At 45.0% G+C, this 21334-nt stretch overlaps 1 protein-coding gene across 2 annotated transcripts in view; it reads left to right on the top strand.

Annotated features, from left to right (window-relative positions):
• PLCB4 (phospholipase C beta 4) overlaps positions 1-21334 on the top strand; it is a 263529-nt gene that overhangs the window by 163631 nt on the left and 78564 nt on the right. For both annotated transcript variants that reach the window (XM_054975769.1, XM_054975775.1), the window contains 8 exons: positions 2963-3044; positions 3604-3704; positions 4245-4302; positions 12200-12308; positions 15785-15995; positions 16549-16642; positions 18875-18954; positions 19350-19434. In XM_054975769.1, the coding sequence (XP_054831744.1) occupies positions 2963-3044; positions 3604-3704; positions 4245-4302; positions 12200-12308; positions 15785-15995; positions 16549-16642; positions 18875-18954; positions 19350-19434 (820 nt within the window). The remainder of the gene's footprint in view (positions 1-2962; positions 3045-3603; positions 3705-4244; positions 4303-12199; positions 12309-15784; positions 15996-16548; positions 16643-18874; positions 18955-19349; positions 19435-21334) is intronic.

The raw sequence follows: 21334 nt of genomic DNA, 5'->3' as shown, positions 1-21334 counted from the left end.
CTCCTGGCCGGCCACAGCAGCACGGTGCAATTGAGCTCCGTGGCATGCACCCCCGCCCTCGGGCTGGCGCCTCCTCTGGTGCCTTAAGGCCCAAGGCAGCTGCTGGCCCAGCCTCAATGGGTGGGCCAGCCCTGATCCATGGTCATCTCCAGGCTTGGGAGACGGACCAAAACCATAATCTTCATTTCTGTTTAGGCCAAACTAAATGGTAAATTCTCTTTAGTGACACGGCAGCTGCAGAGAACTAAATACCCAAGCACTACAGGGCCCAATTTGGGATAGGACAGGAGGAAAAGGTCCCTAAACAGCTGCTGGGGGGGGCATTGTCTGCTCTGTTGGGGGACTGCACGTGTTGTATTCAGGGCACAATCCAAATTGGCCTCCTGCGGCGCTTGGGAATTTGGGATTATCTGTTGATTTTTACATGTTGATACAGCATCAGTAAAAGAGGGGTCTCAAGGTTGCTTTTGGCAAATATTTTTCTGTGACGTTCAGTAGCAGCAGAAGCTTTCTGCAGTGGGTTTCTAAAGATAGAAATCCCCTCCCCCCAAGGCTCCTGCATTTTGGAGGGAATGTCGACTCCCCACAAGTTCCCAAAACCAGCTCTAGCAAAGCATAGCATACGTGCCCTTGTTTTTGCAGCGGCGGAATAGCTCCTGAAGCAGAGGGAAACACTGGGGCATTAGTCCTGACTGGGACTGAAAGTATCCTTGCTGGCATTGTCTGCTTTTGGGGACTCAAAACCAAATGTGGGAGGTACCACTTCAGCCCTTTTCTTACTGGTACTCGGTACCGGCCCATACTTGCTTACCTTCACCCCTTGGCCCTGACGAGGGATGAGAGTTGTGATTGTGTTTGCACAGCTCAAGCCACACAGACTCAGAGACAGTGTGCCTTCAGTGTACCAACTTTGAGCCCGACATCTCCCCCCACCCATGCCTGGGATGGACGGTTAGCTCTCCATCTCCAAGTGAAAGGAAAATTGGGTCTCTGACAAAGTGTGAACCCAAATCACTCACCCAAACAGTTGCTCAATTTGAAAGCCCAAATCCTTGTGGGGGCGGGGGTGGGGGCAAATGGGAGCTTTATAGAGAGAGATCTCTAGAGGAAGAATTCTCCCTGCATTGCAGTACATGGGCGTACTAGTAGGAGTTGGAGTAATACTTGGATCTGTTATTACGACATTTGGCTTCAATAAACTAGTAGAATCAGGCAGTGGTAGGCTCTCCTTCTTTGGAGGTTTTTAAGCAGAGGCCATCTGACAGCAGTGCTGATTCTGTGATTCTAGGTAGATCATGAGAAGGAGGGCAGGAAGGGTTACATCAGTGCTTTGTTCTTGTGACCCCTTCTTACATGCCCAGGGTAAGGCCGATTGCCACCATGGGGTGAAGTAGCAATTTTCCCCAGGCCAGTTTGGCTGGGGATCCTGATGGTGTGTTGCCATCTTCTGGGCTTGGAGCAGGGGGTCACTGTGGGTGCAGAGGGGAGGTAGTTATGAATTCCCTGCATTGTGCAGGGGGTTGGAATTGATGACCCTTGAGGTCCCTATGATTGTATCATTCTAGAATCCAGCATTATCTTCAGTGCAATGACCGTTTCCCCGTTATTGCTAATTTTTCATCATCTTAGTTTCCAGTAAGGCTAGTCGCTTGGCAATTTGAAGAAATGACTGATGGATAGGAGATGAGAAGAATATGCAGAAGCAAGTGGGATGTAAACCAATTACTGCTTTCGGTGTCTGTTGCCCAAAATTGTTATTGATGGAAGAAAATATAATCCAATATGCATGGGGTGTGTGTCAGATACGCCTCCAGCATATCTGTCTTGTGTTATGGATTTCTTGATGCAGGGTTTAGTGTACCTCTGAGAACATGCAGAGGGAAACCTGTTTTGCTGAATAAGCTAGCTGCTTATCTTGCAGGTGTTTTGGTTACAATTTCCTGGCCGGCCTGAGAACGCGGCCTTGACGTTTCAGCAGAGACTGCACCAAACTTCTAAGAAACTGAGCAGAGCTCATCCTTTCTCTCCTCTGTGTGCCAAAATCCTAACGGACTTCCTTTTCCACCGGGGTGGGGGGAGGCTTTGACCTATAATTAACCTTGCTTTGCTACCTTGAGCCACTTTAGCCAGTGCTCCTGTCATAGCATCTTGACACTGGTACTCTTCTTTAATAAAACCAACTTTAACTCATTCACTCCTGTGATGCAGTGAAGTGTTTTGGGAAGTACCTGGCAAGACCCGACAGTGTGTGTGTCTGTTTCTGTTTTGGTAAATGTTTGGGGGAAATTCAACCATTGGTCCTGAATGTTAGACAGTGCTAGGCAGGATTTAATATGGACATTAGGGTAACAGAGCTGGAAAAGGCACCAGTCACACTGTCAGAAGGAAATGCCCCATCTTCCCTTCACCCTGCCAGAATCAGGTGCAGAGCAGGAGGCCATGCCCACCCGCCATCACCCAGTTGAGATCAAGAGAGGAGCAGGTGGCAATACCCACCCCCCTTCACCGGGCCGAGATCAGGAGCAGAGGAGGTGGCAACTGCAGCCCCCTGCCCTCACCCGGCCGAGATGAGTCATGGAAGAGGAGGCAATGCCCTCCTGTCCTCCCCTTTCTAGAACCTGTTGTATTTTTTCCCACAACGGGCTTTGTTGCTAGTTGGTAATATAATTGGCGAACACAATCACATTGTTTATCAGTATTCCCACTTAGTCAAAATCATAACATTGGTCAATTATACTGATAGTTTTTCTGGGAGTTATCCCTGACTTGTATGAAAAACTAAATCAGGATACACAATTATTAGGGGGTGCGGTGTTCTTTAGGAGCCTTTTGCTAAATTTACCTTTGTAAAAACTCCAGAGGAGGAAACCATGAAGAAAACAAACCCTTGCAGTGTTTGACTTAGCTCTGTTGATGGATTGCTGAATGCCTTTCAAATAACTTTCCTTTCTCTTTTCTCTAGCATTACCAGAACTTTTGCCTCAGGTAAAACTGAAAAGGTGATCTTTCAGGCACTTAAGGAATTGGGTCTTCCCAGCGGCAAGGTATTTCTATTTAATTTTCAAGCATGACATTTTATTAGATTTCTGATGCAAACATACTCTTTGGTGTTGGTGGAAGATAATTCACACTTCAACCACATTAATTAGTATCATCTCAAACTCTTAACTTTTACACAATATTTACAACGAAGCTGTTTGTAGAGAGTTGGCTATAAATGCACCCTAATTCCAGTTCTCTTGTTTTTTGTTCCGAGTGGAAGATGCTGAGGGCTTCCGTCCTTAATGACCCTCATGTGTAAAATATTGTTGGTAACAGCTAAACCTGATTTGTGAGCCTCACTGAAAGGGTGGCCCAGTTGCCTTTTTCCAACCACGCTTGAAATGTTGTTAGCTTATGAATCTGGGCATTGAACTTAGGATAATTGGTTATTCTCCTGTGCTGGGTTTGTTGTAAACAATATTTAGATCTGAGTATTGTCAGAAATATAATATTGGGTGAACTCAACAAGTTGGATTCTTGCCAGTAATTTTGGGTTTCTTTAGTAAAAATATGAAGTAAGTGTTTAGGACAACTCCCGTCAACTTATCCTTTCCTTTCCAGAATGATGAAATAGAGCCTTCCGCTTTTACTTACGAAAAGTTTTATGAACTGACACAGAAGATATGTCCTCGTACCGACATCGAGGATCTTTTTAGGAAGATGTAAGCAGATTCGAGTGTGAAATTAATTTGATTGTAAGATCCTGTCCCAAGCATGATAAATATTTTTTGTGTTATAACTGTGTACCATATCGCTATTCGCAGTCAGATGTACCTTTTTCTCTAGGGGTTTAAAGGAAACAAAAGTTCAGATAAGTGAAAGGAAGCCCTGGGAATTGGTTTTGTATTGGCTTTACTAACCGACAATATTAACCTGCTGTTTTTAAGATTATTAACATAGTATGTGAACTAACTGGGTTAAGAAAGTCTTACTCTACGAAATTTCATTCACTAAGATTTTAAAGTGGAAGACTTACATGTTGGTTTTTAAATCACTTGAATCTGTTAGAATAATGAAAGGGGGGGGCTGCCGTTTGTAGGAAGACTAGTCCGAATCATAGCGCCCATTTCAAAAAAGCGGAGCTTACAACAGTGGTAGAATAGTAGATGGGTGCTGAGAATACCAAAAATGTCAACATGTAAATCATATCTGCTGTAGCAACTTACATGAAAACTTACTTTGTCTAAAAAATTTCTTTTCAGCAATGGCGACAAAACTGATTATTTAACGGTAGACCAATTAGTGAGCTTTCTAAATGAAGTAAGCTTTTTCATACATTAACTACTATACCAGTGTGTCTGCAGTGGCTTGCTTCTTTCAGTTTTCTCGTTGCATGTTCCACTCGACCCTGTGCTGTGCTTCGGAGCCTGCTGATCTTTCCATTTGGGGAGCCTCCGGGTGCAAAGATCAGCTCCAAAGTGACGCCTCTTCTGCTCTTCTTCATGTTGGGCTTTGCAAGTGTTTGCGTTGATTACTTGCTGTGGTGTGTGTAACTGTTGCATGTGTTAACTTACTGCATTGTTATGCCCTGTGAAGTTTTATCTAAAATGGTATAGTGATTATAGGCTGGCCGTTCTAAATATTGAGTGGACAGCGGAAGGGAAAATTAAGAATTGGTCTTTTCTTGTGTAAAATTTTAAGGTTTTTTTTTTAAAGTTTCCAACTAATATTTTGATAAATAACATTGTTTTTCAAAATGCTGGCATATTCCTTAGAAAGAATGGCACTAACATGCAAAATTAAGTGCCCGTGTGGAATGTTCTCAGTCATGTAATACAAAAATTGGCACTTGAGGAGAGCGAGAGAGAGAAGGGCTGCTGTGAACTTCTCAGCTGGCCCATTTGACGGGCAAACACACTGTGCTTGACTACCACAACCTGGCTGAGCCTCAGATCTCCCTACCTCGCCACTGTCAGGCTTGGGTAGCTGCCGAATGGCAAGTAGCAGTAGGTCTGTAGTGGTGGCAGCAGTGGGGATTTGGAAGTTCCGTGAGAGGAACATTTGATGTTCCGTGAGAGGTTTTTTGTTTGTTGGCCAATTTTCCTCCCCCTCCTTTTCCAGTTCCGCCTTAATTTTCTCTTCCCACTCTGGCGGGTGGGGGGAGAAGGGGGAAGGCGGTTCGCCATGGCCACTTGGATTCTGGTAATCATGGCCCCTCCCAGCTGGGCAGGGGAACACATCGTATCTACCACTTCCTCCCTCTGGCTGTTGTGTTGGGGAAGGCGGGACTGCGCATCTGCCAGGAAATTTGACTTCCCAAGGAAATGTTTAATCACAAAGTTGAATTATGAGAAAAACTCCATCCACCACAGTTGCTTGGCTCCCAGTCTGCGAGGCTCTCGCAGTGACTCCAGATTTCTATGATCAGTCCATACCTCAAATGGTACTTTAGCCCCCTCCAGTCAGTGCCTCCATGTACTTAGGGCCAGTTTGACCTCTGCTGCCTCCTTATCCCACACCGCCCAGTTCCTTTCGTCCTCAGAAAATTTCTTGGACACATAAGCACGGGGGTGCATTTTCCCATCCTCCCTCTCCTACAGGAGGACTCCTCGCATGGCAACATCGCTCGCGCCCACCTGTATCACGAACAGGTGGCTGTCATCGGGATGGCGCAACACAGGTTTGGAGGAGAAGCAAGCTTTTAATTCCTCAAAGGCCGCTTGGCATTCCTTAGACCAGGCTAGTTTAGCGCTCGGTTTCACTTTCTCAGTGCCCTTCCCCTTAGTTCTTAGTAAGTCTCTAAGCGGCAAGGCTATTTGAGCAAAATTTTTATGAAGGGTCGGTAGAAATTAGAAATGACTATAGCTGTCTGCTTGTCTGAGGGGCTTCCCATCTGAGTACAGCTTCCGCTTTGGTTGGATCCATCCCTAAGCCGCTCCTCGATACTCGGTACCCCAGGAAACCCATCTCCTCTTTATGAAACTCACACTTTGGACAGTTTCACACACAGTTTGTGTTGGTACAGGGTTTTTAGCACCTCCCGCTCCAATTTCACATGGGATTCATAACCCTCTGAATATACCATCATGTCATCAAGGTAAACGATCACTCCCTTATAAAGGTACTTATGGAGAACTTCATTAATTAAATTCATAAACACCCCAGGGGCCCCTTTGAACCCGAAAGGCATGACTCGATATTCATATTGCCCCAGGGGGTATTAAAAGCAGTCTTCCACTCGTCCCCCTCCTTTATTCTCACTCTAAAGTATGCATCTCAGAGGTTCAGCTTTGTGAATATTTTTCCCTGGGCCGCTACCCCTAACCAGTCTCTGATCAACGGGATGGGGTACGAGTTCGACATCGAGACTGCATTGATTCCTCTGTTTCGTAACTAGGGGGCCCCCTTCACCATACCATCCATCTGTTCAAAGACTAGGGGCTAAGGTAGCTTTGACACCTCCATCTCCAAACCCGTCATGAGTACAGAGGCAATCAAGTCTCTGCTGCACCCCAAGTCAATTAAGTCGCTTACCCTGATGTTCGTCCCCCTCCGTGGGTTTAACAGAGTGATTACTATGAAAAACAATGCTCCCTTAGGTCTCACCTTTTGTGGCACCAGGACTTCCGTGACCTGCCGGCTGGTGCCCTTCATGGCAGGTCTCCGCCATTTCCCATCGGTGATTTCGGCGATTTCAATTCCTCTTCGTTGTCTGACGAGAGCTCTTCACTTGCAGTGTCGCTTCCTTCCTCTGGTGCTGCGGCCGCTGCGACAGCTTCCTTCCTGGAAGTAGGTTGGGGTTGTCCTGTCGAGTGCCCCGTTGAGCACCTTGGATTGGGCTCCTACTCCTGGTGGCTCTTACCTTCACCTGGACACTCAGCAGCAAAGTAACCCAATTCCCTGCATCTTGAACACAGCCCCCGTTTCCTCCTCTGGTCCTTCTCGGCCAGGGCGATGCCAGGTCGCGGCTTCCCTCGCTCCTGGATCTGTGCATCCGTCGGGTTTCTCCACTGGTTGACATGATGCTGCAACTTCAGCAACTACACTATTTGCTCTCGGTTCTCAATTTCACATGCAAGTTGAATCCAGCCGAGGACAGTTTGGGGATCATCCTGCACCATCTCTTTAGCCACAAGGTCAGGGTTCAGGCCAGCTCTAATAATCTCAATCTTCACCCCCTCCGTCCAGTCCCTCAGCTTGGCTGCATATTCCCGGAACTCTGCAGCGTATTCCTGGACTGGACAGATGCCCTGTCTTATCCTCCTCAGGCAGGTTCTCGCTCTCTCCTCGAGAGGGTCCTCATACTGCTCCTTGAGAGCCTGGATGGATGCCTCCATGCTCCTCAGTTCCGGGGCTTGTGTTGCATACAGAGTCACATACCATTTAGCTGCAGGACACCCCTCCCAGCTATGAGCCTATGTTACTCACTTGGCTGGCTTCGTTGGCGAGTCTAGACTAGAGATGGGCACGAACAGCAATACAAACTAAAAAAAATCCACAAACAGCCCAATCTGCTGTTCGCGAACAAGCTGTTTTCGAGGCCCCATTATAAACGAACAGGTGATCGTTGCAAGCTTCGTTCGTTGCTGTTCGTCAAGAGAGACAGTCTGGCACCTGCAATCAATTCCCTCAGGAATTTCACCACTTGTACGAGGAAATATCCCAAATCATCAGAACTCCCTTCAAAGCGAGCCTCCAGTCTGCAAAGCTCCAACGGCTGCGGAGTTAGCACTCCTTCCTCCAGTCACCGTCAGGCCCCTCCTGGCGGCGACCCTCCTTGAGGAATGGCAGGTAACAGCCTCACAGAATGGCAGGTAACGACCATCTTGTTACTGGTATTCTTCTTTAATAAAGTAACTTTAACTCATACACCTGAGTGATACATTGAAGTGCTTGGGGGAAATACCTGGCAAGACCTGACATTGACAGGTAACGACTGCAGTAACTCCCCGGATGATTCTGGTTGGCTTGCTGCCCACACCAGTTCATGGGCCAGTCCTGTGAGGGCACAACGATCACACCTCAGCAGCTTCAACCTTTCCCGGAGTGCAGCCTTTGTGTTCCTTCCCGCACTCATTGTCTCTCTGCTGTCCTCCATTTCGTGGACTCCTTTCCCCAAGAACAGACTCCATTTACTTAGGTTCCTTCATTGCCAGTTCCTCAGCACTCTCGCCTTCACCGATGAGCCCTCTGGAGATGTCCAGTCCAGCAGCGTTGCCTCCAACCAGTCAAGTAAACTGACATCCCATCTGGGAAGCATAGGAGGGGTGGATTCCCCCTCTTCTACCAACGCATATGTGGTGGGCTCACATGGGATTGCGGGGACTTTCCATAAATCCTCAGGTATCGCTGGAGTTCCATTGCCCACTCCTTCTGCCATGGCACAGATAGGGGATCTCTCCAGTTCCGAGGTAACTATGGGATTCTAGGCAAAATGCCAAGCCTGGCTAGAGGATTTTCTCAGACTCTCCCCTTCATCCAACACAGTGGTATGAGTTAAAAGGGTCTTTATTCAGATAAAACTCCCTAGAAGTGCACTGATACATAGAGATTGCCCAGAAGTACAGTCTTCCCCGAGAGGTTATACTGCAGTTCCTCTTCCCTAGTCCAAACAAGTCAGGTGAAGTCAGCGAAAGTCCTGCAAAAGATGACCAGCCGAAGTTCCCACACTTGGTTCCCACACTCTATAAACCGCACTGATAAGGTGTCTTAGCAAAGCATAGCTTAACAAAGCATAGGCATAGTGAAGGAAGCTACACGACAGGAAGAAAGCCCATCCCCCCCCCCAGTAGACATACATTCACAGTTATGGCAGGCAGGCTGGCTTCCCTGCCTGCCTGACACCAGCCTGGTGGAACTCTCTTTCTGTCAAGACTAGGGCCCTGAGGGCCTTGTTATAATTCCACCGGGCCTGTAAGACGGAGATGTTCTGCCAGGCTTGTGGTGGTTGAGGCGGGGGCCAACTGCCTGGTTAGCCTCTGGTCTGCTTGTTTTACATTCTGGCGACTTGCCTGCCCTGCCTCCATGATACTGGTGTGTGGGATGTATGATGGTGAACCATCACACGCTGCATCTTAGATTACGGTTTTAACTTTTGTATTGGAGCTATGAAATTGTGCATTTTATCTTTTATTGTGTATTGTTGTTTTAATTTACTGTATTAATGTATGGTGTTGTAACCTGCGCTGAACCCTCATGTGGGGAGGGTGGGCAAGAAATCTAATAAATTAAATTAAAATTAATTGATACATGAAAGCCAGATTTTTGCTGAATTGGCACAAATCCAACTTCAATACCCAATTCCTGGCCCCAGTTGCACACCTCTGTTAACCAGATAAGTTAAATGGAACTTCAGTGTGAGTTTCCCAGTAGCAATGAACGAAATTATATTCTGAGGGCGGGGGGCGAGATACTTGCTGGCAGGTACACAAGCTTGCTTTCTTATTCTCTTGCTTCAGTTTTGCTGACTCACTGTTCCTTATTCATTGGGTATGTGGAGGAGATTGATGTGTAGCGTAGAGCAGAAGAGGGTAGGCTTGTGTTTCTGGGAGCTCCTTCAAGAATCTTGGGAGCTTCTTCAAGAGTCTTGGGAGTTACCAGACACATAATAGCAGCTCAGCAGATACAGCCAGTCACAAACTGTGGCTTGCACAAAAATTACAGCGTTTTTGGGCAGGTCTGCAGTGCTTAGGTGAGGAAGCACTTACTCTGCAGTTTTCCAAAACAGTTCAAACCCGCCCCCTGTCTGTATTTTGCCCTACAGTGAGAAAATACAGTTACCTCTGTGTTTTTCCTGGAAAAGACAAAGAGCAGCTTTGATGTCTGGGGAATGAGAAAGGGTGTATGTTCATGCACATGAAGGAGAAAGAAGGCTGGGTGGGAAAGGGTGGTGGTGCTGTTGGACGCCCCTTTCAGAGCAAAGGTATGTGCGTGTGCGTGCTTGTACACATGGTCTCCTCCTGTGCATGAAAGAGAAAGAGGCGAGAACCTGCTACTTTAAAAGGAAGGGGGAGAAAGTGATTACAGCAGCCCAGAAGGAGGAGCCACTTCCAGCAGCTTGGAGAATAACTTGTCAGTCCCGCGTGACCTCGTGTCCCAGCCCTGAAACTTTGCTCTCATTAGAAGGGGAGCAGTTCCCACCAGTTGCACACGGCATCCCATACCATTCCGGAAGCTGCCCCTCTTTTTTTGTCTCATTTGTTTTGAGTCTGGTATTGGAATAGTACAAAGCAAAGCTTTCCCCTGCTCCTTTGCAGTGTGGCTTCATGGTTGGGCTGTGCATTTTCATGCTAATGTTTGATTTCTGAGGGATGCTTGCGGCACAAGGGACAGATTGCATCCAGCCACTGTCAGATTTCATCAGCTTCAACATAATTGTCCAGGAACCCACACAGAGTGAATTAAATTACTCTCAGTCTGATATGAATCATTAGTGGTGGCATTGATGAGGAAGGCTGATGTCTTCTCAGTTGTGTATGTCATCTTGGTCTCAGCAGTAAAACCCTTCTTGGTTTTTAGAATTTAGACGGTAGTGAAACGTTTTGGTTTTTAGAAAAGACAGGCACTCAGTCTTTTGGTTCATGCGGCAGTCTGAGTTTCTTTTTTTAAAAAAACCCTCATAAGTAATGTTCAGATCTGGGCCTTGGTGAGAGATAGTAAAGAGTCCAGTAGCACCTTTAAGACTAACCAACTTTATTGTAGCAAAAGCTTTCGAGAGTCACAGCTCTCTTCGTCTGATCGGTAGTCTTAAAGGTGCTGCTGGACTCTTTACTATTTTGCGACTACAGACTAACACGGCTAACTCCTCGGGACTGGTGAGAGATGTTTCCACCGTCGTTGATTCATGTTGCTTGGATCTGCTTCATATACCAGTCAGCTGCAATGCATATAGTTTGGGGTTTAAACTTTTTAAAATAATGCATTGGACATGCAGTATGCAGCTTTGTCTCCATGAAAAAGTAAAAACCTTAAAAATTTATACAATATTTTTTTAATTGGGAAACTGTTGTTTTGAGAGAGCCCCTCAGATACTCATTTTGCTGTCTTGGAGGATTTTGTACTCCATGATTTCAAGGCCAATTCCATCCCTAGAATTTTTGGGATTTTCAAATGGCACTTTAAATCTTGACCATTTATTTTTAGTGATATCCGTGGATATCCTTACTCCTTTTTCCTCCTTCGTGCCACCAATATTAATCTCTCTGGGGTTAGAACCTTCTACTTCTGCAAATGGAAGAACAATTGTTCTCTTCTAGGGGGGTGGGAGAGGTTCCACCAGTTCCACAAGACACCCCATACCATTCTTGATATTCAGGAAGGGTTTTTCGATGATGGGAGATGCTGAGGAGCAGACCGGAAGTTCTCTTGAAAAGTAGAACTCTACTTGCATTTCTTTTGAATCCAACTCATTATTTCTGACTTAGTTCACTTCACCATATAAACTGTTAATGCATCCAAATAAATTTAACAACTAATTTACAAACTGTGTGGGATCCTTTTTCTTTTTAAAATGGTAATAGTCATCTTTCAGTAGAGTACATTATGTTTTCTACGTTTGAGTGCTTTTTGAAGATACATACAATATGATACTTGGGAGATTCAGGAGTAATCTGTTGCTAAAATAATTCAGCAAGTCTGTTCAAATCAGTTTGAGTCTTGGAGAGATGCACTTATTTGTGAAGGGAGGCAGGGCTTTTTTCTGGGAAAAGAGGAGGTGGAACTCAGTGGGTTGCCCTTGGAGAAAATGGTCACATGGCTGGTGGCCCGCCCCCTGATCTCCAGACAGAGGGGAGTTTAGAGTGGCGCGGAGGGCAATCTCAACTCCCCTCTGTCTGGAGATCAGGGGGCAGGGCTACCAGCCATGTGACCATTTTCAAGAGGTTCCGGAACTCCGTTCCACCACGTTCCTGCTAAAAAAAAGCCCTGAGGGGGGGGCAATAAGCGATCGATGTGATTTTGCTATATGCACGGCTGGCATGAGCTTTATGCATATGAACAGTAATACGCATTATGCAGCTACGTTGGACGTGTGTTGACATAAATTTATCTTCAATTGTCTGTAATTTCTTTTTAAAATTAAAAGGAAAGAAGATGGGTTTGCCAACAGTTGAGATTTGTATTTCAAAATCCCTTCCCTGCCTCTTCATTGATTGTATGTTTGCAAAAATAAAGCTGTGTAGTAGTTCATCATCTAACTTCTGTTTTTCTCTGACCTCAGCATCAACGAGACCCTCGGCTGAATGAGATTTTATTTCCCTTCTATGATACTAAAAGAGCAATGCAAATAGTTGACACATATGAGCCAGATGAAGATTTAAAAAACAAAGGTGAGCCAGGTTAATAATAATAACAACAACATTTGATTTATATACTGCCATTCAGGATGACTTTACACCCACTCAGAGCAGTTTACAAAATATGTTATTATTATCCCCACAACAACAATCACTCTGTGAGGTCGGTGGGGCTGAGAGAGCTCTGAGAGAGCTGTGACTGATCCAAGGTCACCCAGCTGGCTTCAAGTGGAGGAGTGGGGAATCAAACCCGGCTCTCCAGATTAGAGTCCTGCTGCTCTTAACCACTACACCAAACTGGCTCTCTGGGTCTTTTGAGATGATCATTTTTATTAACTTTTTGGTCTTCTCTGTAGCGGCCTCCTTGGTTTGTAGGCTGTTCTGATCTTTGAACCCTGGTAATTAAACAACATTTCCATATCTTCATATTTACAAAATTATATGCAAGTGACTCACATTGAACAACCCGAGGGTCAAACGACACAGTATATTTTTTAACGAGTTGAGTCTGGATTTCCTGGACCTGACTGGCTTTCATCTCAGGACTCGAATAATCTTTATGTACAACACGAGTCGAGTCACAGGTGTGCAAGTGGATTCAGACATACATCAGGGGAACTCGCCTTATAGACGACTCATTCACTCAGCAGTGTGAAGGAGTGCTGTGAGGAGGGGAGATAGAGCTTCTGGTTTCTCTCTGGCTCCATTTTTGTCAGTGGAAATGGTGGTGGAGGGCCCCCCTTCCCCCTTTCTTCTGGTTTTGTATGCCCCATCAAGGACACCTGGAGCCAGAGAAAGGCACAACCCCCCGATTTCTGCTGCCAAAAGCAGGACAGGAGGGAAGCTGGAAATTCCTCCCCTTCTAGCACTCCCTCACAGCTCTGAGGGAATTTGTGCTTTTTAAGGTACATCTGGACTGAGAGTGTGGTCACGCACCCATGACCCAACGTGTGTCAGGTGTATTGTGCATTTGAGCCCTCAAATCAAGCAACAACTGCAGGGAACATCATTTTTAAACCCTGTGGGAGCTGATTAAGCTCAAGATAGTGGTGTTGGGGGGAGGAAACCCCTGCTCTCCCCTCGGGCCTTTTTCTTGAGCCAAAATGGCCCCGTCAGGAGTTATTTGAATAACTTTGTAGCTGCATGTGCTTGGAATACTCCACATGCAGCTCCAAAGTTATGCAAATTACTCCCTTCTGAAATTATTTTGGCTCAAGAAAAAGGCATGGGGAGGAAGGCAGGAGCTCGTCCTCCCTCTACATTGCTGTCCTGGGCTAATCGGATCCTGCGGGCTTTGAAAATTACCTTCCCTACAGTTGCTATGTGACTAAGGTGAAAGTGAGTTTGGTGGTCCAGGGAACCCAGATGCAACTCATTAAAAAAGATACTTGGCCACAGTAAATGCGGTTCTTCTTTCTCTTCTCCTAGCTTAAATTACTTTTGTTCAAAGTCCTTCCAGATTCAGATTTCAGCCTTACAGTTTCATGTGAACTTGTGATGGTTTAGGCATGATAAAGGCCATGAGAGAACGCCATCATCACTCAAATGCTCTCTAAATAGTCAGTGCCTAAAGGTGGCAGTTAACAGCTTTTCAGTCTTCCAAAGCAATTGTTGAAACTGGTGAAGAGAGCCAAACTTCTCCTTTACTTTTTTCCCCCCAGCTGTCAGGCCATGGTAGTTCTTTGATTTAACTATGACAAACTGAGAAACCCTGTTGCTTTCTAGTGAAGCCAGGTACCTCAGATTCCAGAGGGTTTCTCCAGATCCGCGCCCCCGCCCCAGAACCCAGTTCCTTCCTATAAGACACACAGTCACTGGTTGTCAGGTATGCCTGATTGCATACCTGCCAGTTGTGTGTGTTTCCTTTGCTGGGCCATACTGGGTTTCTGAGAGTGTGTAAAATGTTGAACTGCAGTGTACTCAGCCAAGGGGGGTGGGGGTGGGGCGGATTGTCTCCTATCTGCTAAAGGTATTTACTTTCACTTCTACAGCAATTGTCCTTGACGGAGAGCTACAGCCAGCTCGGAATGTATCTTTTCCCAGAGAATGAAATGATTTCATCCTGTACTATGTCTAGTCTAAACTAATCAGTTCCCATGTAACTCTTTGGGGTTTGGGTGCCAGAATGTCAACAGACCCAAAGGGTGAGAAGTTTCCCTATAATTAACACTGTCCTTTTTTGAATAGTCACTTCTGCCACTGCATTCGTATAGATCACCTGGACTGTATAGATCTCTAATAAAAGTTACTTCAACCAATGCACCTGAGTGCTTGCTGTGAGGGACTTGGGGATCTACCTGCTAAGGACTGACACTGGTGTTCCTACAGTTGGGGATCCTAATCAGTAGTCAACAGAATTATCTAGGAAGACCCCTTCCTGTTAGAGTCTGGTGGTATTTTTCAGGATCTAGACAGAGAGCAGCAAACAATTTGACCCAGATTTGGAATTGCTGTTTTCTCCTATTCCTAGGCTTTGAAAGCACAAAAGTCCCACTAGTTGTCCTAAGCAGCCAAGCATCTATCAAGCTGATCTCCACCTCTCCCCTCACGAAAGCTTAAGATCATTGAGGTCTTCCTGGAACTGCCGGAAGCTCTTGTGCAGAAGTGGCTGCTCTGAAGTTGATGTGATTCACTGCAGGAGCTCTGAAACACAGCAGCCATTAAGCCGTTCCATGTATCCATTAGGAAGGGCCACTTGATGTACAGGTTCATATTTTTGAGACTGATCTATCTCCTACAGGGAGGTCACCACCAACATCTTGATAGCAGTTGTGGTACACCTGAGGGAGAAGGGGAGTCACTATCTGGATGTACTCACCAAGGGCCATTTTAACTTAGAGTAGTCAGTGTCAGTCCCTGACAGTTAGGTCCCTCAAGCCCTCCACAGTTAACACGCAGGTGTTCCAGTTGAAATGACTTTATTGAGATCCATACAGTTCAGGATGTTCACCCAAAGGTGGCAATTGGCAGAAGTGACAATTCAAACAAAGGCATTACTAGTTATAGGGAAACTTCCCACCCTTCGGGGTCCGTTGACATTATGGTGCGAAACCCCAAAGAAGTTACATGGGAACAGATCAGTTTAGACTACATGAAGAACAAAGCAAAATATCCCCGTCTCTGGGAAGAGATACGATGTCTGCTGCTAGCAGCTCTCCTCCAAGGACACTTGCTGGAAGAAGTGAAAGGACATCTTTTCAACAGATAACGGAGAGGCCCACTGGCCCTCCTGCAATTAATGTTAGCCGTTAAGACACTCTCAGGTGATCCACACAGAATACAGCATATAACTCTGGCAGACAGCATTGACCAGTACAAAATGCAGAATACAATCATGGCAGGTATGCTGGCACACATGACAGTCCGCCTCAAGAGATGGGGTGATCCAGGTTTTGCAATAGCCGGATTTCATAGAAAACTGAGGCAGTATCATCTTGATGGAGGTTTCTTTTTTTATAACCGCAAGCTGGTTTTCCTGCATAAACGCTGTTTTTTCTTCTTCTTTTCAGGTCTCATGTCAAGTGACGGGTTTTGCCGGTACTTGATGTCAGATGAGAATGCGCCTGTCTTCCTTGACCGCTTAGAATTGTACCAAGAAATGGAACAACCTTTGGCTCACTATTTCATTAGCTCTTCTCACAATACATATCTCACAGGAAGGCAGTTCGGCGGGAAGTCCTCTGTGGAGATGTATAGACAAGTCCTCTTAGCCGGATGCAGGTTGGACATCAACATGGTGGTTTAAATGAATATTAAGCAAAACCCCGTGTTATCAAACCGGTTACATTTATCTGATTCATCACTGCATATTATATATGTTGTGTGGATGCCACAAACAAAGAATTCAAGGAAGGTGCCAAAACAATAGCAATTTTGCAGGGATACCCTCCATTAAAGCTGCGGCCAAACTGGAGAATCCAGATGCTTTTCCCCCCGACACCGCAACATGTAAATTATATTGGAACTGAACACATTTCAGTGTCTTTTGTTTAAGCTTAGCTATATCTAAGCTAATTTGCATTCAAATTAGTATATTTGATGGTAGAGTACCATCTCTGTAGTAAATTCTCATCAAAGAAAGCAAAGAAATACTGGTACGTGGTAGTGAATTCTTTTCCCTCAAATGTTTTGTGCCCTCATCAAATGTGTATGAATGTAGCCTCAATTTTCTAAGTCAAATAATTTGCAAAGCATTCTTTCTCTTTGAATCTTCAGTGTTAATAATTTCAGCAAAGGGAAAGCAGGTTCATTACTTTTTTGTTTTGGCTTCCAGATGTGTTGAACTTGATTGTTGGGATGGAAAGGGTGAAGACCAAGAACCAATCATCACACATGGGAAGGCAATGTGTACAGACATTCTTTTCAAGGTAAACATTAGTCGTCATTTAATACAAAACGTTAACAGTGAAATCCAATTACACCTTTCTAAGCCCATTAACCTCAATGGACTTAGAAGGGTATAACTTTGTTTAGGATTGCACTGTAAACCTTGGATCTGTAAATTCTTCTCTTGTCTTACCAAGAAAACAGCTGTCTGTTGGGTAAACTTCCTCTCTGATGATGCGACTGTCCAAGTATTTAAAGATTCTTCTATCTTTATCCCTCCCCATAGTATTTGTAACTTGCCTGTGGTTGATTTCCTTCTTCTACGCCACAGTATTCGTCTCCTGCTGATCACAATTGCTTAAGCAACTTGGGTCCCCACAGAGCCAGAGTCAGGATAGAAATGAAATTGATTGATTGATTTGAATGAATGAATGATATCCTGTATTGGAAAGCTTGGAGCTTTCCTGCAGTTTAATTGCCGCTTCTGCCCCTTGCAAGAAGGCTTCTTAAGATGAAGGAAGGTGTTGTGAGAATGGGGTGGATGGGAATGAGCCTCTCCTTCTCTCTCTCCTGCTGCGTCCTCCCCCCCCCGGCAGCACCTCTGTTCGTTTGTTCTGATGAGCCACTTACCAAGGCTTATGAGGTGTGGATGGAATAACCCCTGAGTCAGTTTCGTCTTTTCCCCCCTCGCTGGTCTGTCTTCAGTGACGTAAATAATCAGCTTTGTACAGGGAAGATTTTAACTAGCATCAAGGTTTATTCTGGCTGACAAATGGTACAAATGGTACATTTAGTCTCGAGACCAGTCACCTCTGGTCTATCTGCCCTTGAATGTTACAGAAACACAGCCAGACCGATAATGGTACAGAAATGCAAGCGTGCCGTTAGCAATATCTTAACCTATGGACCTTATCCTATAGAGAGAGAACTAACAGAGTACTTAACTTTTATAATATAAACCCTTAAGCAAATCTTCTATCACTTCTATAGTAAAACTCCCCTTAAAATCCTAAGTGCTTAATCCTTAACCTATACTTATGTATTAACTTATAAATCCTTAACTTAGAAGCAAATAGTACATTAAAACCTTATAGCAAAGTGACTAAAACCCCACAGAAAAAGCCTTTTCTGACTTACCTCCTGGAGAACCCCTGGACCAAAGTGGGTCTCTTATGGGTTCCCAAGAGGAAGTTTAATGGCCACCAGTTGGCAGACACAAAAAGACTTGTGCCTTTCCAAGGAGTGGCGAGGACTAGCTCCTTGGTCAGACTTTTTATACAGTAGTCCTCAGCTTTCTGATTGGTTGATGGCTGATTGGTTAGTAGCACTCTAACAGCTGATTGGTTAGTGGCATTCTGACATGGGTGGTTCCAGAACCCTGCTGCCATATATGGCCCAGCAGTACTTTTGCTCTCTCTCGGATGTTCAGGAGTTCCTTGTCCTTGTGCCTAGAATAGCCCTTGTTTTGAGCCAGTCTCTGCCCACGTGACTTTCACTGTATAGATGCTCTTATTGAAGAGTCAGCATGATTCAGCGTACCTCATGAAGCCTGCAAATTGTCCCGCTATGATTAGTCAAATAGGTTAAAGGGGAACTTTAGCCCTTATAACATGGCTTGGGCCTCTTTCTATCAGTCTTATGTGTCAAAGCCGAATACCTTTCCTCAATTTAACGTTCTTTTATGGCCCCTGCCTGGTTTGTGTCAGGGGGGGGGGGGGCTGCTGCAGACTTCTGCGAGCTCTCACAGAGAAGAGACATACATGAACCAAAGTGAGAACTTTTGGAAGTTGCTTCTTGGGCCAGGACTGGCTCTAGGATATGGGTTTGGGTTCAGATCGATCCAAACTCTAAAATTTTGACCACAGAAGGCTTCAGACATTTCTGAAAAGAATTGTTACAGGCCAGGGTTTTTGTTGTTGTTGTTGTTTTGCAATCAGCTTGATTGGTTGACCAATGTAAGTCCGAACACGAGGAGGATAATTTGTCTTTTCCCCATTGTCAGTCTTCACCTCCAATGAGCACTTTGTGAAACAGACAGTCGAGTTTAATGGTGAGGGACAAAATTGTCAAAATGAGTAAGGGTTTGTTTTTCAGCATGCATGTATCTTTCATATTATGGTTTTTGTGGGTTTTCCGGGCTGTACAAAACACAAAACACAAAAACCATCGTTCTCCGGCCGTGAAAGCCTTCGACAATACATCTTTCATATTGCTTAAATATTGTCTTGGTTATACTGGGTTACATTCTCTAACCTTTTCTTTGCATTTTAAAGGACGTGATTCAAGCCATTAAGGAAACAGCTTTTGTGACATCCGAGTATCCGGTCATCCTGTCATTTGAAAATCACTGCAGGTATTTACTGAAGGGTTATTCGTCTTGCATATTGCACGGATGAGATAAAGATCTTATGTGTAGCAAGCGTCAAAAGTGGAAAAATGGTTGCCAAAAACATATCAAGGTTATTGGACTAAATCAAATTCAAGCCCTGAGTACTTCCTTGAATGGCAAAGATCAGGGTTCTCTTTTAAAGCGTTCTGTGTTTGCATTAATACCCTTGAAAGGCACTTTAACTAAATTCCTTTAAATCAACCACCCAGTGGCGGTTTTTGATTTTGCGCTCAGGTGTTAATGAATGGTTAAGCTATTCTGACATAATTTGTGTCTGTAGCAGGCAAAGAGCATTAAAAGCTATATTGTATATTCCATGTACTATTTGGTTCATAACCATGCCTCTTAAAACTTTTCAGCAAATATCAACAGTACAAAATGTCAAAATACTGTGAAGATATTTTTGGAGACCTCCTTTTGAAGCAACCGCTTGAGACACATCCAGTAGGTACCTTCTGTTCATCATTGTACTGTAAAAACGTTTCTGCAGTGGTGGCAAGAGTAATGAGTATCAATAGGCTTCGTGTTCAAAGCTCGACGTCAGATGAATGCATTTTGGAGCTGTTGTGTATTGGCTTCAGAAGGTATAAACGATAGCTCCTGCTTGTTTTTCATCCTGAATTATTCTTGTGCTCCTTCAATTCAGGAAGATCAGGGCAGCATGGAAAGCCCCCCAAGGCACTCCTGATGCCCGTTGGAAAGGAGAGCTTTAATGCAAGTCCTAAAAATTAAGAGAGAGGAGGTGGGCCCAGATGTATGTCCTCAGAGAAGGAGTTGCACATTTTGGATGTTGTTCCTGAGAAGCCCCTATTCTGTGCGTCTGTTCACCAGATTTCAGGGGGTGGTAGAATATGGATCAGGATTCAGGACTGATCCAGGTGCCCTAGGTCTATATTGGAGGAGGCGGTATTTATTTTCAACTTAGGGTGCCCGAGACAATGAACAATCAAATGAAATTTTAAGAGAATGTGTGTTACACACCCACCCACCCATATGTATATATATATATATATTTAAGCCACAGTTAAGAAAAACAGACAGATACATAATTTTTTAAAACCCATAAGCAGGAAGGAGCATTAGTGAGGAAACACCAAAAAAACAGTGACAAAAGACAATGATAGACAATTCATCAGTAAAGACAGATTTCGGAATGTCTCTTTCTTCTGCCATCTTCTCTTATTCTTCATCATGTATCCATTTATTTTAAGAGCTGTTGTGGTTAGAGAGTCAGACTAGGTGCTGGGAGACCCCCAGCTCAAATCCCCCCTCTGCCATGGAAGCCTGCTGGGTGCCCTTGGGACAGTCACACACAATTCATCCTAAAGTATCTCACAAGGTTGCTGTTGTTGTGAGAATAAAGGGGACACAAGGAGAACAACGTAAGCCACTTTGGGTCCCCTTTGGGAAGAAAGGCGGGTTATAAATTAAGCAAAATAAATATTTTTTTAGCCATTTTTCTGCCTGATTGTTTCCTAAAGAAAACTAGCTTTATAGCCACTTAGAGCGGAACTACAAGTGACAAAAGGCACAGGTTGGACACTTGTCAGCTTCCCTCAAGTTTTGATGGGAAATGTAGGCAGCTTGGCGGAATGTTGGACAAGTGACAGTTGAAAAGTCCATTGGACAGCAGTCGGAGAGCCAAGCTGCAAGACCAGGATGCCTACATTTCCCATCAAAACTTGAGGGAAGCTGACAAGTGTCCAATCTATGCCTTTTGTCACTTGTGGTTCCGCTCTTAGTTTCCTTTGCTTTACTTAATGGGATGCAGCATAGACAGGGCAGTACCTAGTGTCAGAAGATGTTGGCCTCGCCTAGACCCAGGGCAGGCAATCCTTTTAGTCCCAAAGCAGAAACAAGCCTTTCCAACATCTCCCTGTTGTGGTGTTTGGCAAGCAAAATGGGTGGACAGGCAGGTGAGAGTTATACGTAGCCGGAGGAGGCCCAAGAAGAACCCTGGAATATCATTGTTTTTTTTAAAAAAAATGTTATAACTGTAAGCTGCTTTGAGCAGGTCTGGAGAGGCAGCGTGAACAGTTTCTAAATAGATGTATCAGTGTAAACCAGTTGATGTCCTCTCGGAATTGATGGTGCAGGTACAGAGAGGGCCCCAAATGCTAAACAAGAGCATGTCCCCCCCCCGCCCCCCAGCCTGTGTGCTGCTGTTTCGCATGCGTGGCAGGAGTTGCTTGCTCCATAATCAGACCAGCGTGGTAAAGGAGAGAGGCAGAAGCACAGGGCTGTGGGCTGAGCAGGCTTCTGGGAATTGCATGCCGTTGTTGTGTCTGCTCGTTGGCATTCTTGCCAAGCTTAACTATTGTAAGCAAAGCAGATAATTCTTTAA

The sequence above is a fragment of the Eublepharis macularius genome, chromosome 1, assembly GCF_028583425.1.
Source record: "Eublepharis macularius isolate TG4126 chromosome 1, MPM_Emac_v1.0, whole genome shotgun sequence".
Taxonomy (NCBI): Eukaryota; Metazoa; Chordata; class Lepidosauria; order Squamata; family Eublepharidae; genus Eublepharis; species Eublepharis macularius.
The sequence above is the reverse complement of the archived record's forward strand: the minus strand, read 5'-3'. Positions and strand labels throughout refer to the sequence as shown.